Consider the following 23,940-nt stretch of genomic DNA (forward strand, 5'->3'; position numbering starts at 1 on the left):
TGTTCCAACGTTACATACGTAAGCATCGGCCTCACAACGTGGTCTCTGAGTGACATTACTAAAAATGTTTATTGTTACTGAAAAACAAATTTCAAACAGAATTTGCGAAAAGGAAAATTTGAGGTACAGAAATATCATTCACATGACATCCATAAGCTAATCCAAAAAAATAATAATTCAAAACACATGAATGAACACAAAATATTATGATTCGTTCGTGCCACAAAAACAACAACACTCATACTTACTCGATAAAAATTCAAATCTCACCAATTTCACATTCATATTATACGTCTTGTTAAATTCATAAATTAATGATGTTCCAGCGTCTACTTTTGGTACAGTAATTTTCTCCACAACAAGTTGGGAGGTGGCTCCTTCTGTTGCCTTGTCATCCTCTCCAAATAAAAAACTCACTCGAATATGTTTCACTTGCGAATGAATACTCTCTGGTGTGTGTGTTAAATTAATTCTAAATCCAGACACAACATAACCTGCTTCGGGAGATAAAATTAAATCCAAACAATTGTTTTCTTTCATGTATTTGGATTCAGCTTTCAATTGAATTCGTTGAATGGTGGGTTTTGAACGAAGAATTTCATCCATGGTGGCTTGTTGTTGAGAATTGAGAAGTGGAATTTCAGATTTGTGTAAATTTGTTTCGTCATTGATGACTTTTCCGTACAAAAGAATTCTTCCAAGATGAAGGAATCTTGTTTTTTGCATTGTAATGGAATTTCTCAGAGTACTAGTTGTACTATTCTCGTGTTGTATATTAGTTACTGCTAGTGCATTCTCTGGTAGTACTCCATCTTGCGATGTAGTAGATTCAGTTGCCAACGACAGGAGCGCTTGTGATTCTTCTTGTTGTAACTCCTCTCGGGATGGTAACTTCACAGTCAATCTCACCAAACGACACATGGGTTCATGTTTCTGCTCCTGTTGTGACAGCAATGACATCGTATTCTCAGGAAAATTAAATTCTAACATGGCATTCGGCTTACTGGCACTCAACTTCCATGAAGTAATACTCTTAAAGCTTGGCAATCGCTCAGCAATGGCAATATCAAAAATAGGAGCGTCTTCGTTGGAATATCCTAATTGATCGACTAGTAAGACCATTCGTGAGAGTTTGGCATATGATTGCAATACGATAATGATAGTAACAGAATCAGTACTGGGAGGTGCATACCAATACTCCAATGGAAGAATGTCAGGTGGAAATAAGATGGATTCAATGGGTGGAGATTTTGGAGCAGTCTCAACCGTACTCAAAATTCCACTTCCAGGAAATTCTGAGCATAGAGTTTCTTTGGCGTGTTTGTTCATCATTTTTCGAGATTGTGAAATGGGAGGATACAATTCTGTGAAAAGCCGAGAAATATTTTTGGTGGCCAGCTTGGATTTTCCAGTTTCAATTTTGATGTGTTCTTGAATTTCATGGATCATTTCTTTTTGTTTTTGAATATTGGAGAAACATTCCATGCAAACATTGGAACTCTTCCAATTGTATTCAATAATGTCTGCTTTGGTCTTGGACATGCAGTTTTTGCAGAATGCATGTCTGCAATAGCGACACGAAGATTTTCGAAGCTTGATACTTGTTTTACAGAGAGAGCAAGTCGAGCTTTCTAAACTCTTTCGAATCGATTTCTCAACTTTTGAGTCTCTCGAATAAATATACTGATTGGGATCAAATTTGTCAATCTTGTATCCGTGTTGAATGAGAAGGTTGTCTCTTTCACTTGCTGTGACATAGAGTTTCAAACGAGCCAATTCCAATTCAAGAGCGTCTGTAAAGGTCATTTCTGAAGTTGGTGTTGGCACTTTGGTTTGAATAAATTTCAAATACTTTTCCAAAGATCGAGTCTTGTCATTACGAAGTTCTCTCAATGATTCATCTTGGTTATTGATCATTTCAATGAGCTTGTCTCGTAATAGATCATGATCGGTGGCAGTAGTTTTTGAAGTTTGAAGGAATGTTTCCAAGTTGTCAGTATTTTTTGGTTCATTCTTTTGTTCAAAATAATCATCGAAAATGGTATCAAATGTGCGGGACAAGTCGTTACCGTTTCCTAATATTTTAACTTCTGATGTATTGTCGTCGAGAGCCATTAGATTTGAAGCGCTGTTCATTGCAGAAGAATTGGTGGTTTCATCTAAATTGTGGTGAACTGTGGAGTGAGTGTCAGAGACTGAATTCTCGTCATGCGTAAATTCTACGGCAGTGCCATCTTTAACCATGTCACTGAAAGTTATTTCATTTCGCTCAGTCTCTTCCTCCTTTTCTACTTGCTTTTCCAACTCTTTAATTTCTTCTGCTTTTCGTTTTGATACTTCTTGTTGTTGTTTCTCCAAGTTGGAAAGCACTTGTTCCACTTCATTCTGTGAAGAAGCTTTCAATAGTTCCAAATAAAATTCTTTTGGTGATTGCGAAGGATTTAACAGCGTGTCAATGGTTCCGAAAAGTTGAATTTGTCCAATGGTCATGCAACTACATGGAGGAATACCATAGAAAATAATTCTAATCACTCTCATTTTAGAACTGGCATCACTTCCTTCAAAGTCATAAAGTGAGGAGTTTTCAGGAATTCCTGAAATTTGAGGAGGTAGTGTGTACAATAATTTAGTTCCATCTTCGCAACGAGGAATATTCAATTCTTGAAATCCCATTAAACAGTCATCAATGTGTGTACCAACAAAAACGTCCATCTTGGATGGAGAAGTGGCATCATTGAGTCCATGCTTGATGGTGAGCGCTAGCTCAGTAACTCTACAATAAAAAGGTAAATAAATTTGAACTTCGATAAAATCAAAATCTCTTGGACATATCCATTGATGAGAGAATCCACTTCGAATGAGTGCTCTTTCTTCTGTTGTGTTGTATTCAATTTCCTTTGGAACAGATTTGAAAATAAAGGTTGGATAATGACTAATGTAACGAATTTCGCCATGTTTGGTATTCACAATATGAGAAGGAAAATATTTTGCCAAGTTCAGTCCTAGGAACATTTCATATTGTTGTTGCCGAATTTTGTCTTTGAGGACATTTTGAATTCTTCTCTCAACAATGAGTTTGGTGTTGTTTGGTGCTGCTCCTAAATGTTGTGCAAATTCACGCATGGGTGATGTGTGCATGGCAACAGTGTTTGTGTACAAAGTGGCACAAACGTCTCCAACATTGACATAAATTTCAGCAAGTTTCAACAAGAGAATAGGATCAAATTGCTCACGAACTTGTTGAAGAGAATAGTTCAATGATTTCCAACTCTCTGAAAAATCGCATGAAGGATCACATAAAGAAACTCCTAATTGTCGACACTGTTCTGCAATGACTTGAATGGAATTGAAGAAACAAATTAAATTAGTACGATCGAGAGAGTCAGCACAATTCACTCGCAAAATTCCGTTTTGTTTCTTCCACAACTTCATGTCAACCACAGTTCCGTGAGACGAGACGCGCATAATACCTGTGGTGACACCCGCTGCTCTCAATTTTGGTGAAACAAGCTCCCACAATCTCTTAACACCCTTGTCAACACCTTCTTGTTTGTGAATCGTGTGCCAATCGAATTCAATCATTTCAAGTTGATCGATGGCCATTAATTTTTTCACTACTTTGAGAGATTCTCTGAAATGATAAGTTAAATTTCCTTCTTCTGGGTGAACCTCTTTGACTCGAAGTAAATTGATAATGGTGATTGGAAGATTGTGATATCGTTCAACAATACGTTTGTAATAGATATCAATGTTTTCGTAGGGTCGATCCGATATGACTATATTTGCATCCTGTACTGCATTGTTAATTTCGCTTCGCCTGTGTGAGTAAATGCAGAGTTTAGAATAATAGTACAATAGTTCAATAACGAAAATTATTCATGACATTCGAAATGAAAAATAGATGGAAAATATTAATTTCAATCATTTCCAACACACAAAACCTACCAATGAATTGGGACAGTTCCTCTCCTCCATACAAATGTGCTAAACATGACGGTTCCATTGTACACTCTCCACATTATTTGTTCCGATTCATATTCATTTCCAGGACTTGATTTATCATTCAATCCTCTTGCATTATATCTAGTTCCAGGATTGAGACAACTCTTTCGACAAATAATTGCCAAATTAATACTTCCAGAATTGTCTCCACCATTCACATTATTTTGTGAAGATGTCACACTAACTTCATCCGAGGAACCATTTTGTTGACCTTGAAACAAATGTTGCCCTCGTGTCAAAATGGCTTCATCTGTTTCTTTACATTGGATGGGACCAGAAGATCTTGCAACTCCTTGCAACAAGACACAACACCAACTTCTCATTCGAATTTTTCTAAAGCTCTCAGTGAGGTGAGTGTTCCAACAAAATTCTTCCGTGTAATCTTGTGGCGAATGAGTCGAAGGAAAAGGTCTTGTCAAATCATAGGTTTCGCAATAGAAATGGAGTCCCTTGAGTTGAAACTCGGCCATGAGCTCACAATTTTTCACTTCGGCACGAGTGATTCTATGAGGATATTGCAATGGTATGGTAATGGTTTCAGTTTCTCGAACTGTGAAAACTTGATGAGAGGGTGGCAATAATAAATCGAGGCTCACTTTGGTACAAATGAATAAATATCCACACATTCCGATGACTGTATATCCAATAATGGCGTGACATTTTCTGAACAATTGTCAAATGGTTGTTGATGAATGAACCAAGTTAAAAATTGTGAAAATGTCGTTGATGATGACAATGTTTTAAAAAATTAGTTTGGTTGTTGTTGATGGTGTTGTGTGTGATTTCGAGTTCACATGCCATGATATTAAAATATTATTTAACAAATAATATATAATCATCATCAAACATTTAAAAATCATTGTTCCATAATTTCAATCATTCCCATAAATTCATAAATTATTGAAATCCATCAAATATTTTCCACCACAACGATGAGCACTCTCCAACAACAACAACAACAGTTACTTACGTTACACTTTTAATATTCTTTTTATCCTTCGCGAGAAATTTCAAAGCCTCTTGCGGATTGCTAAAGAGATCAACATTTGGTTGTCCCGTATATAACAATTGACCTGTATATCTTTCAATGGTAATGATCTGAGTGTCCCTCCGTCTTGATAGTGAGCTAATGATATGGAAAGAACCACTCTCCGTTTCGACAATCAAGTGTTGCGTTTCTCTCATCTTTGTCCGTAGTAGTGATGGTTGATGTTGATGAGAATTTTTTCTTGATGATTTTATTGATCATTGAACAACGATGAAAATTATAAGGAGATGAAAGAGAATAGAAGGTCTCGTTCCGATGATGATTTAATTCATCTGTATGATGACCCGATGTTCTAACGGATAGAAACAATTTTGGTAATTAAAAAAAATGTTCAACAAATCATCACAAATGCTTCTGGCATCATCTTCCTCATCGGTCAAAAGACTTTTAACAAACGGTGCTGTCTTTGGAAGAAGTAGTAGGAATAAGATGGCAGCTGTACCAGTTCTATATCATCATCATTCCTCAAATTCTTCATTCATCGGAACAAGCAATGGAGGAAGAGCCTTCTCAACAACCATTCCAACAGAGACAGCTCATCAACAACAACAAGAACATACACCACACGTATCGTTCGGAGAATATCATCAAAGAACACAATATTGTGGAGAAATTAATCAGGAATCTTTGGTCGGAAAGTCAGTCAAAATCAATGGATGGGTGGAGAATATTCGAGTGATTAATCAACATGAGTGTGTTTTCTTGACCATTCGTGATGTCAGTGGTGTCGTACAAGTTATTCTGAAAAACAAAGAATGTATGTTATGGATGCAAATTGAATATCCTTTTCTTTTTCAACTTCATGATTAACTTGAATTGTTGATTAACTAACAACAAAACTAAAAGTAATTGACTATTTGAAAGATAATGAAGTGAAACCAGAAAGTGTGGTTTTTGTGAATGGACAAGTGAATAAGCGACCTCAAGAAATGATTAATGAAAAGATGGTAACTGGAGCTTTTGAGATTGAGGCCACAGAATTGGTGCTCCTCAACAGAGCCAAGACCTTACCACTACAACTAGTCAACGCTGAAGAAGAAATTCGTCTCAAATACAGATATCTCGATTTAAGACGAAGACAATTGGTTGAAAACTTGTCCATTCGTTCCAAAGCTTTGGCCATCACGCGAAAATATTTTGGAGAAATGAATAGATTCCTTGAAATTGAGACACCTACTCTTTTCAAATCTACCCCTGAAGGAGCTCGTGAATTTCTTGTTCCAACACGTCAACGTGGAAAATTCTATGCTCTCACACAGAGTCCACAACAATACAAACAATTATTGATGGTTGGTGGTATGGATAGATATTTCCAAATTGCTAGATGTTATCGTGACGAGTCGGGAAGAATGGACAGACAACCTGAATTTACTCAAATCGATCTTGAACTCTCCTTCCTCACACAAAAGGATATTTATGTTTTAATTGAGAACTTTTTGAAAATGCTGTGGAAGGATATTTTAGGAATTGACATCAAGACTCCATTTCAACAAATGAAATACAGAGATGCCATGGATGTAAGTAGTGTGTGAATCATGTGGAATTTTGTGAAAAGCCTAATGATTTAAACAACAATTGAACACAATATGGTGAATGTGAAAATCTGGTGATTCATAACACTATGATCGTTGGTCGTTTTGTGATTTTACTATTCTACACACATAGCTTTATGGCAGTGACAAACCTGATCTAAGATATGAAGATTTGAAATTTAGTAACGTCACTGAAGTATTCAGAAATGAAAAGTGTCATATTGACATTATTAATCAAACCATTGCCAGTGACAGTACAAATGGATTTGTTTATGCTCTCAAGGCAAAACAAATTGGTGGATCCATGACAAGAAAACAAATCGAACAAATTGTAGAAAAGGCCAAGAGTGTTGAAAAAACACGTCTCATTTTGGCCACCAAGATTGGTAGCGAACCAACCTTCCTCAACAACAAACTCACAGAAAAGCAACAGCAATATCTTCGAGACAAGCTTGAACTCACTGAAGGAGACATGCTCATTTTGTCTGTGGACCCTGATTGGGAAACCACAGTCAAGGGATTGGGAAGAGTGAGAGAACAATGTGCCAAATACATGACTGAACAAGGTATTTACAAATTTAACACCATCGAGGAAAAGTATAGATTTTTGTGGGTCATTGATTTCCCACTCTTTGAAAAAGCAAAAGATCAATTTGGTCAGGCTCATTTACACACCTCACGAGGACTCTCGAGTATGCATCATCCTTTCACTGCTCCTCATCCAGATGATATTGGTTATTTGTATAGTGACAATGTGAAGGATATTTTGAAAGTTCGTGGACAACATTATGACTGCGTGTTGAATGGCGTCGAATTGGGTGGTGGCTCGATTCGTATTCACAATGCTGACATGCAAAAATATGTTCTAGAAAAGGTTTTGGAATTGGGTGAGGAGAGAACAATGGTGAGATTTGGACACCTTATTGAGGCCTTGAGTTATGGAGCTCCTCCACATGGTGGTTTGGCACTTGGTTTTGATCGTTTGGTTGCTCTTATTTGTGGAGAGGAGAGAGCCAAGACTTTGCGAGATGTGATTGCATTCCCAAAGAGTGCTTCTGGTAATGAAATTATGACGCAAGCACCAGGACAAGTAGAGCCTGAGCAATTACAAGAATTATTCATTGGTGTTGTTGACGAAACTTCCAAATAAACAATGTAAAAGTCTTTGTTAAAATTCAATAAGTATACACAATAATTGTTCAATTATTTAATGTTGTGGAGTTACCAAAATTGTTGTTGTGGAATAATACTCGATCTTCATCCTTTAGTTGTCATCTAGTCAATTATCATAGAATTCAAAACTATATTTAATTTTTAAATATTTCAAACTAATCTTTCATCAAAAATTATTTTGCGCCATGATCAATTTCCTCCGCAGACTCTGCATAATTTCTTTTCAACACAAATTGTTTTTTGAAAATATCAGCCTGTAAAGTTTGTAGAAATCTCAATTCCCGTCGTGCTCTTTCCATCAACGGACCACTTTCCGCAACATTAATATTCTTTCTAAACTCCCTCTTCGTTTTGTCCAATATAAAATCTCCTAAATATGCACCATCATCGGAATCCTCCCATCGAGGCCATTGATAACCCACTCGGAGCAATTTTCGATAGAGAATGAGAATTTGTGAACGGTTGGCTGATTTGAGAGCTGATGTTGCACTGTTCATTTTTTTTTAAATTTTTTAGAGTTTTTTCTTTTAGGTGATAATTTCTACATTATTCTACATTTCCAACCCTTAATCAATTTCAATAACTTCAACCTCTTTGGCATCATGGTCATCATCCTCTTCGTCATCCTCTTCATCATCAGAATCACTTTCCTCTTGAATATCCTCAGCCTTTGGTCCGCCGTCATAAAACACACCATAATGCTTGAGCACATGTCCTAGCAAACTTTTAGGAATGGAGCGACGTAATAATTTCTCGATGAATTTCCTCTGCTTTTTATGAGAGTATCGATTTGGAATTTGCAACCATTCCATTAACATTAAATACTTGCTAGTTGCAAATTGCAAAGATCCGTTTTCCACGTCGGCGAGTGGTTTCACATCATCATTGTCATATTCATGAAATCCTCTGGCGACATGTATAAAACCCCTAAAATCGTCATCACAATCCTCTTCATACCTGTACGACAGGTCATACACGAGAACAAAATAAAAGGGAGTATATTCACAAAAGTGGACGGTAACAACATTCTCGAAGCAAATCACTTGGTATTGAAGAGGCTCGCATGAACAAAACGCATGATAATTCTTGCAATTTTCAAAGTCATAGTCAATGACAAACATGGTGTCGAAAATACTATCATTATTTCCATTCTTCCACTCCTTAATTTTCAATTCATTGACCACATCATAATCATAATCGGAGGAACTAGAGTCATCATAGTCCAATATTGCATATAAATATCGTAAAGGTCCACACTTCTCTGCTAATAATTGTGCTCTCAATTTTGCAAGACAATACTTTCTCAATTGTTTCGGTTTCCAAACTGATTTTCCATTCTCTCGGACAGTGATTTTGCCTTTTGATAAATATCTACAAATTCTCGACCAAAACAGATTTCCAAAATCATAATATAAAATCCAAAACCAATGAGAGCAAATACGATGAAATCTCCCTTTCAATAGTGTAATTTCATCGAGAAAGGTAGTAATTTGGTAAACTATTTCCACGGGAAGGTCAGCAAGACTCGTTCGGTAAAAGTTCTTAGAAAGAACATCCATCAGTTGGGAAATATATTCATGAATGGATAATGATGATTTTTCCAAAGACTTGCTGTTCATTGATCGTTTCCGAAATGAACATTCCACTAGATCCACAATATTTTCGGGTGTAATTATTACTTCTTCAGTCCATACGTCTTGTTTCTCTTGAACTGAAGAAGAAGAGGCCTCCGAAGAAATAGTTTCTTCTTCCATCGTTTTGTGTTTTTTGGATGTTTTTTCACTGTTGTGTGAATCGATGGTTTTGTTTCGCTTCATTTTTTATGGGAATGTTTTTGTAAAGTGCATTGAGAGGTTGGTTACTGAATTAATTAATAATTAATTAAGACTGAGGAAAAAACACATGCTGTTGGAACGGAAATTCCATAATATTTATTCCCAAACTTTTTCGTTGGTTAACAATCCACACAATAATAATTCGTGTCCAAAAGGTCTCGAAGAGTCATGCATTCACTTAAGGCCTTTTCTTCACTTGAATAATCATAGCCAGTATTTGTAAATTCATTCCTACCTCCACAAATTGTTTTAACTTTTTATAGGCTTCTGTATGAATGACTTTTTCAGAATAGAGTTTACAATAAATTTGTTTTCTTGCTTCGATCAGTGATAATTTCTGTCCTTGCCACCAAGAATACAATGGCTTTACGCCCTTCTTGACATGACAATGTGCTTTAGAATCTTCCCAACCTTCCTTTCTTCTTTCGAAGAATTCCTGATTTGGAATTCTCGAACAAGTTCCATCTTCAGCAACTGCTTCTTCTTCCTCTCCTGGAAAAACTTTTTAAAATAGCCACAAATTTTCCAAATTTTTCACATGATAAGTCGTGTTTCCTTCATTGATTTGAATGGGTCCTAATTTCATGGGAGACTATTGAGCGAAAATTCCTTTCGCACTGGAACAACAAATAATGCTTTTAAAACCTGAAAAAAGAGGCCACTTTTTCACTACAAAAGAAGGACTGAAACGATGTGGTAATTTGTCACATCGAACCGAACCTATTCGTTTCATTTGTTTTTTTGAAAACAAAATTTTTACATTCCTCTCACATGGAAATACGTAAGATTTATGAAAACTTTCTCTCTGATATGTAATTTTTATATCATATCATTCAAAAAGTGCTATTTGTCAATGATGGTTTTGGAGATGGAACAACTTTTGGAGTTTTACAATCCGAACCAGTCCATCCACTTTTACATTGACATTTTCCAGAAGAAGTACAACTTCCTCTATTGTTGCATGTGGTTGGTGCATGGCATGTACATTGAGGACCATGATAACCTGGTTTGCATTGACATTTACCATTGACACAACTTGCATGTGTGGCGGAACACTTTTTTGGACATGGTTTGTGAATGGGAATGTTACATTGAGATCCTTTCCATCCAGATGCACATTTACAGCGTCTCGTACGAGGATCATAGGTTCCATGTCCACAGGATTGTTGAGTGTGTGAAATGGTGGTTTGTTGTTGAGTTTGTAGTTCACATTTTGCACCATGGTTGTTTGGACACATTTTGAGATTCACTGAAGAGACACATGAAATTAACAACAACGTCATGGAGAGGATGACAAGGAGTGAGACGGCCACATTGAGGAAGGGTTTGAATGAAGCCATTTTTTCAGAATGAACAAACAGAAGAAAGGTTCTAAATTGTTTATTTTAGAAAAAACAATTTGAAATTGAGTGTTCAATTTTGATTGTGGTTGTTTGTTCATTGAAATTCTCCTGGCACTCCTAACTCCATATAATACCCCATGCGACTGTAAATGAAAAATTAGAAAGTTTATTTTCCTCTCAACTTACTTCATGAACAAGGGACAGAAACTTCCTTTTTAAAAGAAGCCATCATCCACAATCTTCCATTATTAGTAATTCCCATCTCTTGTACTGGTTCTGTTTTAGACCAATTCACAATTTTCACTCACCTTGTCACTTGTCATACCTTTTTCATGACAAATTCCAAAATTCGAATTCAATAAAATTTCCTATTAAAAGCAACAACGCAATCATTTCCTTCCGAATACAATTCAAAAAAATCAATCCTTTCCAACCGTGCTAAAATGAAACATTTACTCGCAATTTTCTTTATCGCCATAACTCTTGCCGTTTTGATGTTGGCAAGTGGCAGCGATTCCTTCCAGGTCCAAGCCGAAGGACTTTCTCTTTCAACTTATTTAGAAAAGGGTAAGAAGAAAGTCGATCATTACAACAAACAAAGAAAGGGAAGAAAACATTATACTTCTCGCAAACACTCAAAGAAGCATCGAATTGGTGTGAAACATTTTGTGGATATTGATGGAAAACATTTACGTTCCTACACAACTTCTCGAAAACATTATCGTCATGGTAAAAGAAAATGTCATCGAAAAAAGAAAAGACATGTCAGACGAAGTAAATCTAATAAGAAGCATCATCATTCCAAGAGAAGAACTTGTCATGGAAAAAAGAAAAGACATTCCCAAAAGAAGAAAAGACATCATGGACACAAAAGAAAGTGTCATGGAAAAAAGAAAAGACATGGTCACAGGAAGACTAGACGTCATTGTAAAAAGAGACGTCACCACAAGAAGAGACATCAAAAAGTAGACTCATACAAGAAGTAATTTCAATTTTGTCCAAGAAGTTTCAGTTTTGACAAAATTTTATTTTTGACATTTTTCAAGGAACGAATATAGTTGTGATAACCAATAGAAAGTGGCTCTTTCATGATCTTTAATTTTTGACAAACGTTAACCGTGTAACAACCCAATTTTCCATTAAAATCAATTTTGTGTTTTTTGTTAAAATTTCAATCTATTCCATAATAATCTAATCTTGTTTCAATTTAGAACCCTGTACAAAACTATTGTTCAAATATAATAAAATGACCATTCCAAATAAAGACAAGGTGACTAATCGTGAAAATTGAATGGGTGAAAAGACATGTTGAGCATGATCAATAATTTTGTGAATTCGAATCAATACTTGATTAAAAGTGGAACTGGCAGCGTCGCTTTTTCCTGTGAAAAGTGACATTGTCTTTTTCAACATGACTGTTTCAGTAGTGCCATGCCCCTCAATGTACCATTGTTGAATCACAGAAGGATCCAATGAAGAGAGTGCCAACTCGGGGTTATAGTCATCTTCGTTTTCAGTTTCAACCCAATTATCCCAATCCTTCTTGAAGGGATTGGATGCATCTTTTGATAATTTTGTCCAAAAATATGGTTTTCTTTTGAGAAGAGTAATTTTGATCCAACGAATACCAGGTTCAAAATTCAACTTGCCAATATCATCCAATAATACAAGGTCAAAGGCATACCATCGACCAGAGGATTGGCCTCTGAAGCTGATTCGATCTCGATCCGTCAAGTGAATACTCAATTCACTGGCATTCGATAATTCGACAGTCAATAAAATTTTGTCACGTCTTTGGGCCCATTTCACTATGGGAACAAGATATTCGGGCTGACTCACTCGTTCGTAAATGTAAATTTTGTGTTCGGTTCCAATGAGTTCACTTGGATTCGAGAGGATTTTTCGATAATTTAAATTCTTAAATCCGCTTTGTCTACCGATGAGTCTGAAATTTGCATTGTTCAAAATTTGTTCGCCTGTTAGAACGTGTGTAAACATTTCTTGATGAATAGTATTGAGTGTAGAATTGTCGAGAATTTCAAGCTTGGAATACGAGTACTGATCGCGATAGAGATATTGAGAAACACCATTCATGGTCACATGTGCATCCATATGAATGAGTACTAGATCCGTATTATTTCTATTCCCTAAATAATCATGCAATTTCATTAAAGCTCCAGCTCCATAATAATTTAGTGAACTCACATGCAAGAAGAGTGAGCTTGCAAAAAGAGAACCAGTCAAAAGTAGCGTTGCAAAGCCAATTTTCACAATATTACCGCTGAGAATATATATGGATTTTCAATAATTTCATGGGTGTGATTAACACCAACAACGTAAGCACGTTACGAATTCACATGTGTGAGAAATAATTACAAAAAAATGTTAACTAACCTTAACAACGAGCTCAAACCAAGGGCAGCAACCAAATTCAATAATGGCAAAGCATAGAAAATAAATCGCAACTCCTTATGAGGAAGAAACGAGTATAGCACAACAAATAATAAGGCTCCACAAAACATGGTCCCAATCAGTACCAATTTCGAAATTTTGGAAGTTTCATTTGCCGACTCGGCATGTGCTCGTTTCAATCCTCCCAATGAAAATGGAATAAATATGAGAGCACACAACAAGGAGCGAGGTAGAGCTGACGTGAAATACCAATGGAAAGGTAATGCTCCCCAATTAATACTCTTATTTTCAACCGTATTGTACAAGAACACCTCTCCCTCAGGCCAAATGAATCTCCTCCAAAAATATGAATCTACCATTATTGAATAAGCTACTCCCGACACAATGGAGGTAACACCAACCAAAACACCAGAGAATAAGCTGATTTGTCGAGTGACAAGACACAGTAATGCTATCGGTACAATCAAGACAAAAACATCACTCCTAAATACCACTGCTGTAAATCCAAGTAAAAAGAACATGGATTTCACATTATTTCGTGTCCAAAATCCAAATGCAATATACACTAATATTAGAGCAAAAGTATTTGGCAATGGTCGCGACATGTAATACAGCAAGTGAAATTGAACCAAATTAATAATATTGAAACAAAGAGCAATGGACGCTCCAAATCTGCTTCGGATTCCATTTTTGAAAAATTGATATCCCGTAAACGACAAGCATCCCAAAACAAATCGCATCAACAACAAATCCGATGGAGCATCTGTAGATATTAAAGAAAACATTTGAAAGATCGGAGAGAGAATTGGACGAACCATCTGAATCAACGTTGAAACAATACTAGCTCCGATAAATGTACGTGGTACAACTCCGGGAAAAAACATGTGATCAAAATCACTTGTGCTCGTCTTGCTCAAAATATCAAACGTAGCTTGAGTATTAAAACTCTCTTCCACTTTGGTATATGGACAAATCATAAAATGTAACATCATGGAAGCAAATAATCCGACATCACTCAACAACAACAGTGGAATTTGATATTGTCGTTTGCTGATTGTTCCAATTTTTAAATTTTGGAGTAATTTTCTCTCATCGGAATGATGAACATCTTGAGTGTTGGAGGATGATGAAACCTCGCCTGATGATTTGCGCATTTTTTTTGATTTCATTTTATTAATATATTTTCGTTCATCAGGATTTGAAAGAAGAGTTCAATCGAACATTTAATGAAAATTTAAAATCATTCTTTCAAACATTAACAACACAATGTAACTTCATCATTTTCCTCTCTCTTTTTCCTTATTAAGAAAATTATTGGGTTCCATAATATTCTCCAAATTGTACATGTCGACTTGATAGGACAAATTGACATCAACAAAACTTTGAGGAATGGCCAAAAATTCTTGTCCTTCATCGTCACGTATCACTACACTCATTTGCAATGACTTTCCAGAAGAAGTAGATCTTGAATTTCCACTCAATACGTAACGATTCTGTTCACTCCATCCAGCAGTCGAATTCCATACAACCATTTCAGTAAAATCATCGAAATAATAATCAAAACTAAATGATTTCCAATGATATTCAGATAATTTGTAAACTCGAACTACCTTTGGATATTGACTGCTTGTCCAGAATGTGAATTGTTTCTTGCTCATGTCAATGACAAGTTTTTGAATTAACGTTGCTTGATTATTGCATTTGATAAAGGCCGTTGTGAGATGAGGTAATAAACCTTCGGATGAAATGTACATGGAATCAATCAAGCATGTGGTGTAAAATTGTGGATTCATGTCAATTGTCATAAATTGTAACTCTAATTGTGGTGAATAGACATAATAATTGGTTTGAGAAGCATTCACTGCAACCACAACGAGACCAATCTTGGCATTAAATTCAAGTTGTGCCAATTCCATCATTGGTATAGTTTCTTCATACAAACTTGAATCTCTTGGATCAAATGTCGACAATGACAATTCATAATTTTCCTTTCTTGTTACCATATGAAGCAAGTTCAAATCTGTATTCTGTACACATTTCATGACTTGAGCACGTTTTCCTAAGGAAATTACTGAATTGACTTTTGGATTTTGTAAATTCACTTTGACAATGTACGATTTGGGAATTCCAGAATGTTGAGCAGAATTCTGACTTGTCGAATACACCAAAAACACAGAATTTTGAACAGGATCATACAAACCACAGACACAAGTTTCTACAAAACCCATCGTTCTCAAACTTAATGAATTTTCAGAAATGGAAATTGGAAAGGTATGAGACCTTCCTCCTGAAAGATCCAATTGATTGATTTGATTGAAACCACTTGCAACAACAAACAATGAACTCGAATTGGCATCTAGAAAGACATGATCGACATAACCTGACAGAGGTAAATGTGTCTTGATGGTATAATCTGGTGTAACGACTCGACTAGTTGTGAGTTTCAAGTTTGGAGATTGGTTGTAAACAGTTTCGTGTGATAACTCATCTTCGTGATAACCATGAACAATAGGTTGGGAATTGGTAATCGTGCAGAGGAGTGTGAGCATCAAAAGATACACTAGTAGCGAGATGACAGGACCAGTTGAGAACATTTTTTTTTGATTAGACATTGTTAAGGTTTTCTCAGAACACTGGAAATTACTAAAACGTTAAAGATCATTGGATGGAGGGTGATTGAACCGTTCCCTCGAACCAAACCGTAACACAGTAAAATTTTCCAACACCACTTCATAAAGTCGTGAACTGAAAACATAATAACTATAATCCCGGGATTATAGTTATTATGTTTTCAACACTTCCACACAATGCAAAAAATATCGTAAAGAGCTAGGTACTCGAATTGAATTTTAATTTGGAATGGAACGAAGGATGAAATGGAGTTGCTTCAAGGAGTTGATCAACAACAGCAACAACAACACCCTCTAGGGACTAATGAGAGCACAAATTGTAAATGGATTTCCGAGAGTGGATTATGAACAATTGTATCATCATGATGAGCTTTGGACGTATGGATTTGGATATTTGGTAAAATAGTAATTAATACTCTTGTGGTGATGAATTACTTTCGTCATGGACTGCTACTTCATATTGCCTATTCATCATCATCAGCGAAAAAACAAGATAGCCATTACCCGAGTGTAGTTTCCGTCTTCATCAAAGGCTTCTTCATCATCAAGAACAATTTCGGATCATCCACACAACCAAACATTTATACAAAATGGTAGATCAAACACAATCCGAACGCATCAAAGTTTCCCTCTTCTTACCCAATCAATTATCTCGTGAATCAAGAACTAAAATTGCACACTTTTTACGAGATGCAGGTTCCAAACACATTCAAGTCTCGGAAAACGAAGGTGAATTCAATTGCTATTCGGATCAAGTATTGTTAATGAATTCCGAGTTGCCAGATGTATTCAGTGTGGATGCTGCCTTTCTTCCTCTATTGGTTAAGAATGGTCTCATTGCTCCCATTAAGGAGGATTTGAATCAACTCATTCCTAATTATCAACCTTTTCAATTTGCATTGACAAGTTGTACCATTCAATCTGAATTGTATGGAATTCCAAATTTAATTCAAACCAATGTGGTGTTACAGAAAGAATCTCCAAGTGAATTCGCCTCGGTGCTTGATTTGGCTCAACATAAGGGATACGATTCGTTGGTGTATCCTGATGTTGCTTCTTCAGATGCTTTACATATTGTGACAAATTATGCCTCACTTGCATTGCAGGGAAGAACGAACATGATTTCAAGAAGTGTCTTTCCAGAAAAACCTGAACACGCTGATGAACACTTTGTGACCTCCTACCGCACGATATTGAATGCCACTCAAATTGAAGGTGCCGAAGATTTGGTCGAGAGTTGTCGTTACGGAAAGTGTATTCCATGTGGAGCCTATATTGGACGACTCGAACACATGTGTGGTCTCAAATGCAAAATAGAAGATGAAAAATGGAATTTAACACTCTTACCATTGTTAGGAAAAGGTGCTACGAAAATTACTCCAACTGTATCATGCATTGTGTTAAACTCTCAATTACAAGGACAACGAAAGCAAGAGGCTCTCAACTATATTCAACAATTTTTCTCAGACACACACGTTGATGAAATTTTGCAACGTGGACTAGTCATTCCATGTGATCGAAATCGTCTGAATCTTTGGGCATCCAATTCGAATATTTATAGAGACGTCTTATTCTGCCTTGAAAAGCATGAGCGTGAATCCAATTTTTCGGTATTACAGTTCGACCCAGAAATGACCAACGTGGAAATTCAACGAGTGGCCAAAATTTTGCGTCATCGCTTACATCATTTGGCAGTAGCCACACTGAGATGTCTCACAGTCGATATGGTTGAGAATGCAAAAAGTGGTCATCCAGGATGTCCCATCGGCTTGTCACCTGTGGCCTATGTCTTGTGGAAGTATTTCTATAGAAGTACTTGTAAAAATCCAGCATGGTTTAATCGAGATCGATTTGTGCTCTCCAATGGACATGGATGTGCCTTACAGTATGCTCTTTTACATTTGACAGGTTATGAGTCCATGCCCATGGAAGAATTGAAACGTCTTCGAAAAATTGATTCCAAGACACCTGGTCATCCTGAATGGCGTCACACCGAGGGAATTGAAGCTACCACTGGTCCTCTTGGACAAGGTGTTTGCAATTCGGTAGGAATGGCACTCGCAGAAGCACATTTAGCAGCTCGATTCAATAAGGAAGATTTGAAACTCTTCAATCATTATGTTTTTACATTCTGTAGTGATGGTGACATGATGGAAGGAATGTGTAACGAAGGCATGTCTTTTGCAGGTCATCAAAGTTTGAACAAACTCATCATGTTTTATGACGATAACAAGATTACCATCGATGGAAGTACTACACTGGCTTTCACACAAGATACAGCCACAGTGGTACGAGGTTTTGGATGGCACGTCATTGAAGTGGTCGACGCAGATTCCAATTTATTGGGTGTGAAAAATGCCATTAAGGCAGCTCAACTTGTCACTCAAAAACCATCGCTAATTATTTGTAAAACATCTATTGGATATGCTACCAAGCATGAAGGGTCTGCCAAAGCACACGGGTCAGCACTCGGTATCGATTCTGTCAATTATTTGAAGCAACTATGTGGTTTTGGCACACAGAAAACATTTTTCATTCCCGATCAAGTTCAAAAAGATTTCAATCAAATAGCCACTCGAAATGCACAACTTTACGAACAATGGAATACACTCGCTCAAGAATATTCCCAAAAATATCCAACCGAATGGGAAACGATCATGAGAATGAGTCGACAAGAACTCGATGGAGACATTGAGCCATTACTTCCTACTTTCGAAAAAGAAGAACAGGAAGGAAAAGAACTCGCCACTCGAATGACCTCTCATATGGTATTAAATTCCATCATTCGTGTCATGCCTGGTCTCGTGGGAGGTTCTGCAGATTTAACACCATCAAATTTGACCGATATTGAAGGCGGATTGGATTTCCAACCACAACAACGTCACGGAAGATATATTCGATTTGGAGTGAGAGAGCACGGAATGGTTGCTATTTCGAATGGAATTCTGTATCATGGCTTGTTGCGAAGTTATGTCGGTACTTTTTTGAATTTTGCATCGTATGCTTTGGGAGCCATTCGTCTCTCTGCATTGGCTCATATTCCAAATATATACGTCTTGACACATGACAGTATTGGATTAGGAGAAGATGGACCTACTCATCAACCTATTGAAGTGTTGCCTGTTCTTCGTGCCATTCCAGATCTCGTAGTGATACGTCCAGCAGATGGACGAGAAACGTCAGGCGCTTATTTATTTGCTGCGAAGAGCACGGCCACTCCTACATGCTTAATTTTGACAAGACAAAATGTACCTCAAATTCGAAACACTGACATTCACAAAACTCTTAAAGGAGCCTATGTACTTGAATCGACACAAGATCCAGATATTATTTTAGTAGCAACAGGTTCAGAAGTTCAAATTATTGTGAAAGCAGCAAAAATATTGAGAGACGAGCATGGACTTCAAGTCAATACTGTGAGCATGCCAAGTTGGGAATTATTCGAAGTACAACCACGAGAGTATAAGGATCAAATTTTCATTCAGGGAATTCCAGTCTTGTCTGTGGAAGCTTCTTCGCCTCAGGGTTGGATTGGAAGATTTTCACATTTTGCATTGGGAATGACTACTTTTGGAGCAAGTGGAGCGTATCAAGATATTTACAAAAAAGTTGGAATTACACCTGAAAATACGGTCGATAAGGCGTTGAAATTGATTTCGAAATTTAAAAAGTCTGCTCCTCCATTGTTGCATTCATCAGTTCTAGAATGAGCATTGGCCATGTACATTACATGAAGAGTTTTTGTGAGCTAAAAAGAATACATGTTGAGAATTAAAAACAAAAACAACGTACTGAGGGTCGTCGGTCGTTCATGTTTTATTTATTACTCAAATCAGAATAGGTGGAATCTTCACTGCCAGTCGTGTCTACCGAAGTGGAAATTAAACTCGTCGTCGAATCACCACCAATCATGAGCTTCAAAGGTTCATTTGTTGTTGTAGTTGTTGTTGGTGCGGAGGTGGTGTCAGCAACTGCCGCATGTGGTGTGTCAAAAATGTCTGGCGTGGGAATGTGTGAAGAATTCACAGCAACTGGTGGTAAATTCAATGGTTGCGTCGAAGGAGACATTAATAATGGAGTACGTGGTGACGAGACGCCACTTCCACTCACTGTCGATCTTCGACTCGCATTCTGTTCAATATGATACAATAAACATTCAAAGAATTTTTGCTTATTCTGGAAAGTCCCAATTCTCATTTCATGTTCCTCTGCATTAAATTGAATGTCCTCTTTCAATTGATCATCTCGACAAATGATAGGAATGGGTGTATAATACATGAGATCATTCTTGAGAGAGAGTGACTTTTTAGAAAGTAAACAAGTTTTCAAATTATCTGCCACAATCGATGCATCCATATCGTCATAAATAAATTCCCATAACCAAGCCATACAAGGATCCGTTTCAATCGATGAACCGAGTTGAGGATCCGTGAATGATGTATTTGAATGTGCTTGATTCGATGGAACTTGTTGTTGTTGTGTGGAATTCTGAGTTGTGGTGGATGGAGGATGATTGTTAAAAATGACAAAATCCGAATGAATCAATTTCGTTCCAGTCAATAAACATGTCAATTCCATTTCATCCAATAATTCACGAATACAATCCAAAGAAGGTAAAAATTGATAAAGTCCTTTCAATAAACATTGTAATTCTTGTGAAATGTTTGAAAATAACAAGTATGACACCACTTGTTGCACGAGTGTCACTTTGTTGTCTTCCGTGACGCGATTCGATTGCATGAGAGATTTCCAGAATTCTTTTTTTTTCCAATGTTCATTATTGAATAATAAATTTTCATAAAATTCATCTCGTGAAATTTCATGAATTACTTGTTCGAGAGTTTTTGTTCCATCGTGTCTCTTCTCGATCACTTGTTTCAATACAGAATATTCAACTCCAAAATCTGAAAAATCACAAAATTGAATGGCATGTCCTAAAATGGTCTTGACAACGACTCGAGTGGGAAAGAAATCTTCGACAAATAAATATGGTTGTAACATCATGAAACCCATCATTCGACCCAATCCAATATAAATATCTTGAAATTTTTCACATCCCAAATTGGAAAGCCATTTTTCATAATTTCTAATTTCATGAAAAGGTTTCAAATGATACTTGTACGAATGTCGACATGTTTTGACAGGTTTGAAAAATGTCTTGATCACATCTTGAACGAGAATGGCAATTTTTCGAGCCGAACTTGAACTCACTTGAACATGAATTAATTTGTGAATGCCTTCTTCATTGCAAAAATCTTTCAGAAATGAAATGTAATGATCATAGTTCAACACTGTTAATTTGGTTTCACCCATTTTGAGAGACACTTCACGAATGTACATGAATTTCTTGTGGAGAGAAGTGGATTTTCTTGAAGTGAGAACTTCTTGATTGAGTTGAGAAAGTGCACGTTTGGATTTTTGAACAAGTTCTTGATCGTCACAGAGAATGGTGTGTGAAATGTTGAAAATGAAATTAAATTTGGAATCTGGTGAATGATTGTTGCTATTGGTGTATAATTGTTGAAGGAATGTTAATTTTGCATCTGAACAGTGTGAGTAAGTGACAATTATGTGGAACAGAAAGTGTGAGAGACAATTGTGTGACGCATGACATGATGTGGAAAACAGTGTGTGTTCCATTTAAAACATGTCAATTTTTACAACGAATATTGTTCATCATAAAACAACAATGAATCAATGTTTCAATAAAACAACCAAGGAAATTGGAACACACAACAACAACTTACCAATGGATCCAATTTCACTCAATTCCTTACTAAAATTTTGTATCAATTGTGCAATTTTGACTGGATTTCTCATTTCAGCTGCTCTCTTTGTCGTGGCCATATGATACAAATCTCTAAATTCAGCATTGCAATACAGTTGTGGCATGATTTTCAAAGCTGTCGGTGGAGTTTTAGGAGAAGAAGGTGATTGAGTCTTGACAATGGTCACAGTATTATTCGAAGAGGAAACTAACAATGATGTCGTGTCCATTGAACTTGCTTCTATAAGGGATTTTCTCAAAATTAACTTTTTCACACTTGTTTTTTTAAACGTGCTGTACACGACTGAAAAGGTCGTAATCAGATCGGTCCTCTCCTGAACAACACTACTCCTGTCCAATGTTAAATTTTGTAAAAATGTCACACCTTGTAATTTTTGTTGATATTGAGAAGTAGGTTTTGCTTTCTGATCAAACAAATTATAGAGCCAAATTTCTAATCGAGCTTGCATGGAATTCCAACCAATCAGATAAATATATCCATTCTTACTCACTGGAATTTCGTTCAGAGTGTGAACACTTGTTGATTTGTTGTTGTTGTGAACAGTTGTTGAACTAGTATTACTACTAGTCTGAGAATTTTCCTTCACAGAGAGTGCTGTGGAATATCCTCGATCACGGCGTGAAGTAGCAGCAGAATGAGAGGATTGGGTTTTGACTTTTTGAGATTTTTCAGTTTTGGTACTACTTGTCGATGATGATGTTGTGGTCGTGGTGGATGAATCATTCAAATTCTTATCAATAAATTCAGAAAATTGATGCAGAAAGAATTGATTAATATTGTAGTGAACTCTGAAATCAGTGGCATATTTCGATTTGGTATTCACTGTGAAAATGGAAAGATCATTGTAGTGTGACACGAAAAAGAATCGATGTCGAACAGAATCGCGTCGAAATGAAGTTGTAATGACCTTCGTGCAAGGCGAATCAAATTCTTTCAAAAACAATAAATCTCCAGTCGAGGGTGACCAAATCTTGACAAAACAATCATTGGCTGCTGACACAATCAAAAACGGATCCGAGTAGGGACCTCCGTTGGATTTCACAGTCGAGTAATCAATTTCGGGAGTGGAAGCATTGATCGAATGGTTGTTGTTGTTGTTGTGAGTAGAGACATTGTTGGAATGACCCGTCGAAGATGTTGTGTTCGAATGATGACTCAATGTTTGTTGTGAATGATTTGCAACACCACCACTTCCTGCAGTACCTTGTTGTCCACTCGTCGTCGACGTTAAAATCGAAAGAGCCGATGGAACTTGCGATTGATTCATGACATAATTTTCCAACACCTCTTTCGAAGGACAAATGGTCATGAAATTAATTTGTCGCGCATGACGTGGTGTATGATTTCTATTAAATGTCTCATTGGGAATCAATGCAACACCTGTCCATTTTCCAAGTTTGCTGTATTGTTTCAAAATTGAGAACATGTTCAATTCACCATTTCTCAAACCAACCAAAACACTTCCAACAATGTTAAAATCATTGGCCAAATAATCAAACGCAAAAATTGAAGTCACCACATCGTTGCACTTGATTCGTGTCATGGGTTTTTCATTATGAATGTAAAAGAGTGTTAAAAAATGATCGTCACTTCCTGTCAATAAAAATTCATGAAATAGACAGTGTGAAAGGACAGCTCCTGTTTGTCGTTCATACATAAAATCCAATTCCAATAAATTGGATAAGTCTTCCATATTTGGAAAGGAAAAGGAGGAACTCGATGTCAAACTCGAAGATGGCAATTCAATCTGAGCACTCATTCGATTTTTCACCAACTCGACCAACTTCCATCGACACGCGACACCATCCATAGCTGTCGTGTAATAAATGTTATTTTTATGTCGATGATCCACAGAAATACTCATGACCTTGTTGAGATGAGTCTTGTGATGAGAAATTTTGTTGAATATTTCATAATAATTGTGTTGTTGCGAACAATCGGTGGCCGTCGAAGTTGTATTTGAATTTTCTAAAAATTCCAAATCGGATGATTTTTGTAAAGAAGTACTGTTCGAGACGAGTTGTTGTTGTTCGTCATTCGTGCTTCCACTTGTTACCGATCGAGGAGTGTTGTTATTGGCTCGGTCAAAGTCATCGAGCGTGTGCAGAAGGTCGTCATCAGTTGTGCTCGAGTGGAAAAGACGACGAAAGTTGTTGATCATTTTTTTGTTGATGAT

At 36.6% G+C, this 23,940-nt stretch overlaps 10 protein-coding genes across 10 annotated transcripts; 3 read left to right on the top strand and 7 right to left on the bottom strand.

Annotated features, from left to right (window-relative positions):
* Positions 1-91: 91 nt before the first annotated feature.
* On the bottom strand, positions 92-5,187 carry C9374_010034 (uncharacterized protein; the record flags this gene model as incomplete). Its single annotated transcript, XM_044685534.1, has 4 exons — positions 92-156; positions 249-3,817; positions 3,946-4,665; positions 4,973-5,187. The coding sequence occupies 4 exons, from the start codon at positions 5,185-5,187 to the stop codon at positions 92-94; spliced, it is 4,569 nt and encodes a 1,522-aa protein (XP_044544204.1).
* A 190-nt stretch (positions 5,188-5,377) lies between these two features.
* Positions 5,378-7,732, top strand: C9374_010035 (uncharacterized protein; the record flags this gene model as incomplete). The annotated part of the gene is made up of 3 exons (XM_044685535.1): positions 5,378-5,807; positions 5,897-6,567; positions 6,716-7,732. The coding sequence occupies 3 exons, from the start codon at positions 5,378-5,380 to the stop codon at positions 7,730-7,732; spliced, it is 2,118 nt and encodes a 705-aa protein (XP_044544205.1).
* Positions 7,733-7,928: 196 nt separating this feature from the next.
* Positions 7,929-8,252, bottom strand: C9374_010036 (uncharacterized protein; the record flags this gene model as incomplete). The annotated part of the gene is made up of 1 exon (XM_044685536.1): positions 7,929-8,252. One exon carries the CDS (start codon positions 8,250-8,252, stop codon positions 7,929-7,931), a length of 324 nt encoding a protein of 107 aa, XP_044544206.1.
* Positions 8,253-8,321: 69 nt separating this feature from the next.
* C9374_010037 (uncharacterized protein) lies at positions 8,322-9,572 on the bottom strand (the record flags this gene model as incomplete). The annotated part of the gene is made up of 1 exon (XM_044685537.1): positions 8,322-9,572. One exon carries the CDS (start codon positions 9,570-9,572, stop codon positions 8,322-8,324), a length of 1,251 nt encoding a protein of 416 aa, XP_044544207.1.
* An 851-nt stretch (positions 9,573-10,423) lies between these two features.
* C9374_010038 (uncharacterized protein) lies at positions 10,424-10,930 on the bottom strand (the record flags this gene model as incomplete). The annotated part of the gene is made up of 1 exon (XM_044685538.1): positions 10,424-10,930. The coding sequence occupies one exon, from the start codon at positions 10,928-10,930 to the stop codon at positions 10,424-10,426; it is 507 nt and encodes a 168-aa protein (XP_044544208.1).
* A 446-nt stretch (positions 10,931-11,376) lies between these two features.
* C9374_010039 (uncharacterized protein) lies at positions 11,377-11,919 on the top strand (the record flags this gene model as incomplete). Its single annotated transcript, XM_044685539.1, has 1 exon — positions 11,377-11,919. The coding sequence occupies one exon, from the start codon at positions 11,377-11,379 to the stop codon at positions 11,917-11,919; it is 543 nt and encodes a 180-aa protein (XP_044544209.1).
* A 205-nt stretch (positions 11,920-12,124) lies between these two features.
* C9374_010040 (uncharacterized protein) lies at positions 12,125-14,499 on the bottom strand (the record flags this gene model as incomplete). Its single annotated transcript, XM_044685541.1, has 2 exons — positions 12,125-13,214; positions 13,328-14,499. The coding sequence occupies 2 exons, from the start codon at positions 14,497-14,499 to the stop codon at positions 12,125-12,127; spliced, it is 2,262 nt and encodes a 753-aa protein (XP_044544210.1).
* A 123-nt stretch (positions 14,500-14,622) lies between these two features.
* C9374_010041 (uncharacterized protein) lies at positions 14,623-15,939 on the bottom strand (the record flags this gene model as incomplete). The annotated part of the gene is made up of 1 exon (XM_044685542.1): positions 14,623-15,939. The coding sequence occupies one exon, from the start codon at positions 15,937-15,939 to the stop codon at positions 14,623-14,625; it is 1,317 nt and encodes a 438-aa protein (XP_044544211.1).
* A 626-nt stretch (positions 15,940-16,565) lies between these two features.
* Positions 16,566-19,685, top strand: C9374_010042 (uncharacterized protein; the record flags this gene model as incomplete). Its single annotated transcript, XM_044685543.1, has 1 exon — positions 16,566-19,685. The coding sequence occupies one exon, from the start codon at positions 16,566-16,568 to the stop codon at positions 19,683-19,685; it is 3,120 nt and encodes a 1,039-aa protein (XP_044544212.1).
* A 106-nt stretch (positions 19,686-19,791) lies between these two features.
* C9374_010043 (uncharacterized protein) lies at positions 19,792-23,925 on the bottom strand (the record flags this gene model as incomplete). The annotated part of the gene is made up of 2 exons (XM_044685544.1): positions 19,792-21,518; positions 21,723-23,925. 2 exons carry the CDS (start codon positions 23,923-23,925, stop codon positions 19,792-19,794), a joined length of 3,930 nt encoding a protein of 1,309 aa, XP_044544213.1.
* Between the last annotated feature and the right edge of the window lie 15 nt (positions 23,926-23,940).

The sequence above is a fragment of the Naegleria lovaniensis genome (genome assembly GCF_003324165.1).
Source record: "Naegleria lovaniensis strain ATCC 30569 chromosome Unknown tig040, whole genome shotgun sequence".
NCBI classification, from domain to species: Eukaryota; Heterolobosea; class Eutetramitea; order Acrasida; family Naegleriidae; genus Naegleria; species Naegleria lovaniensis.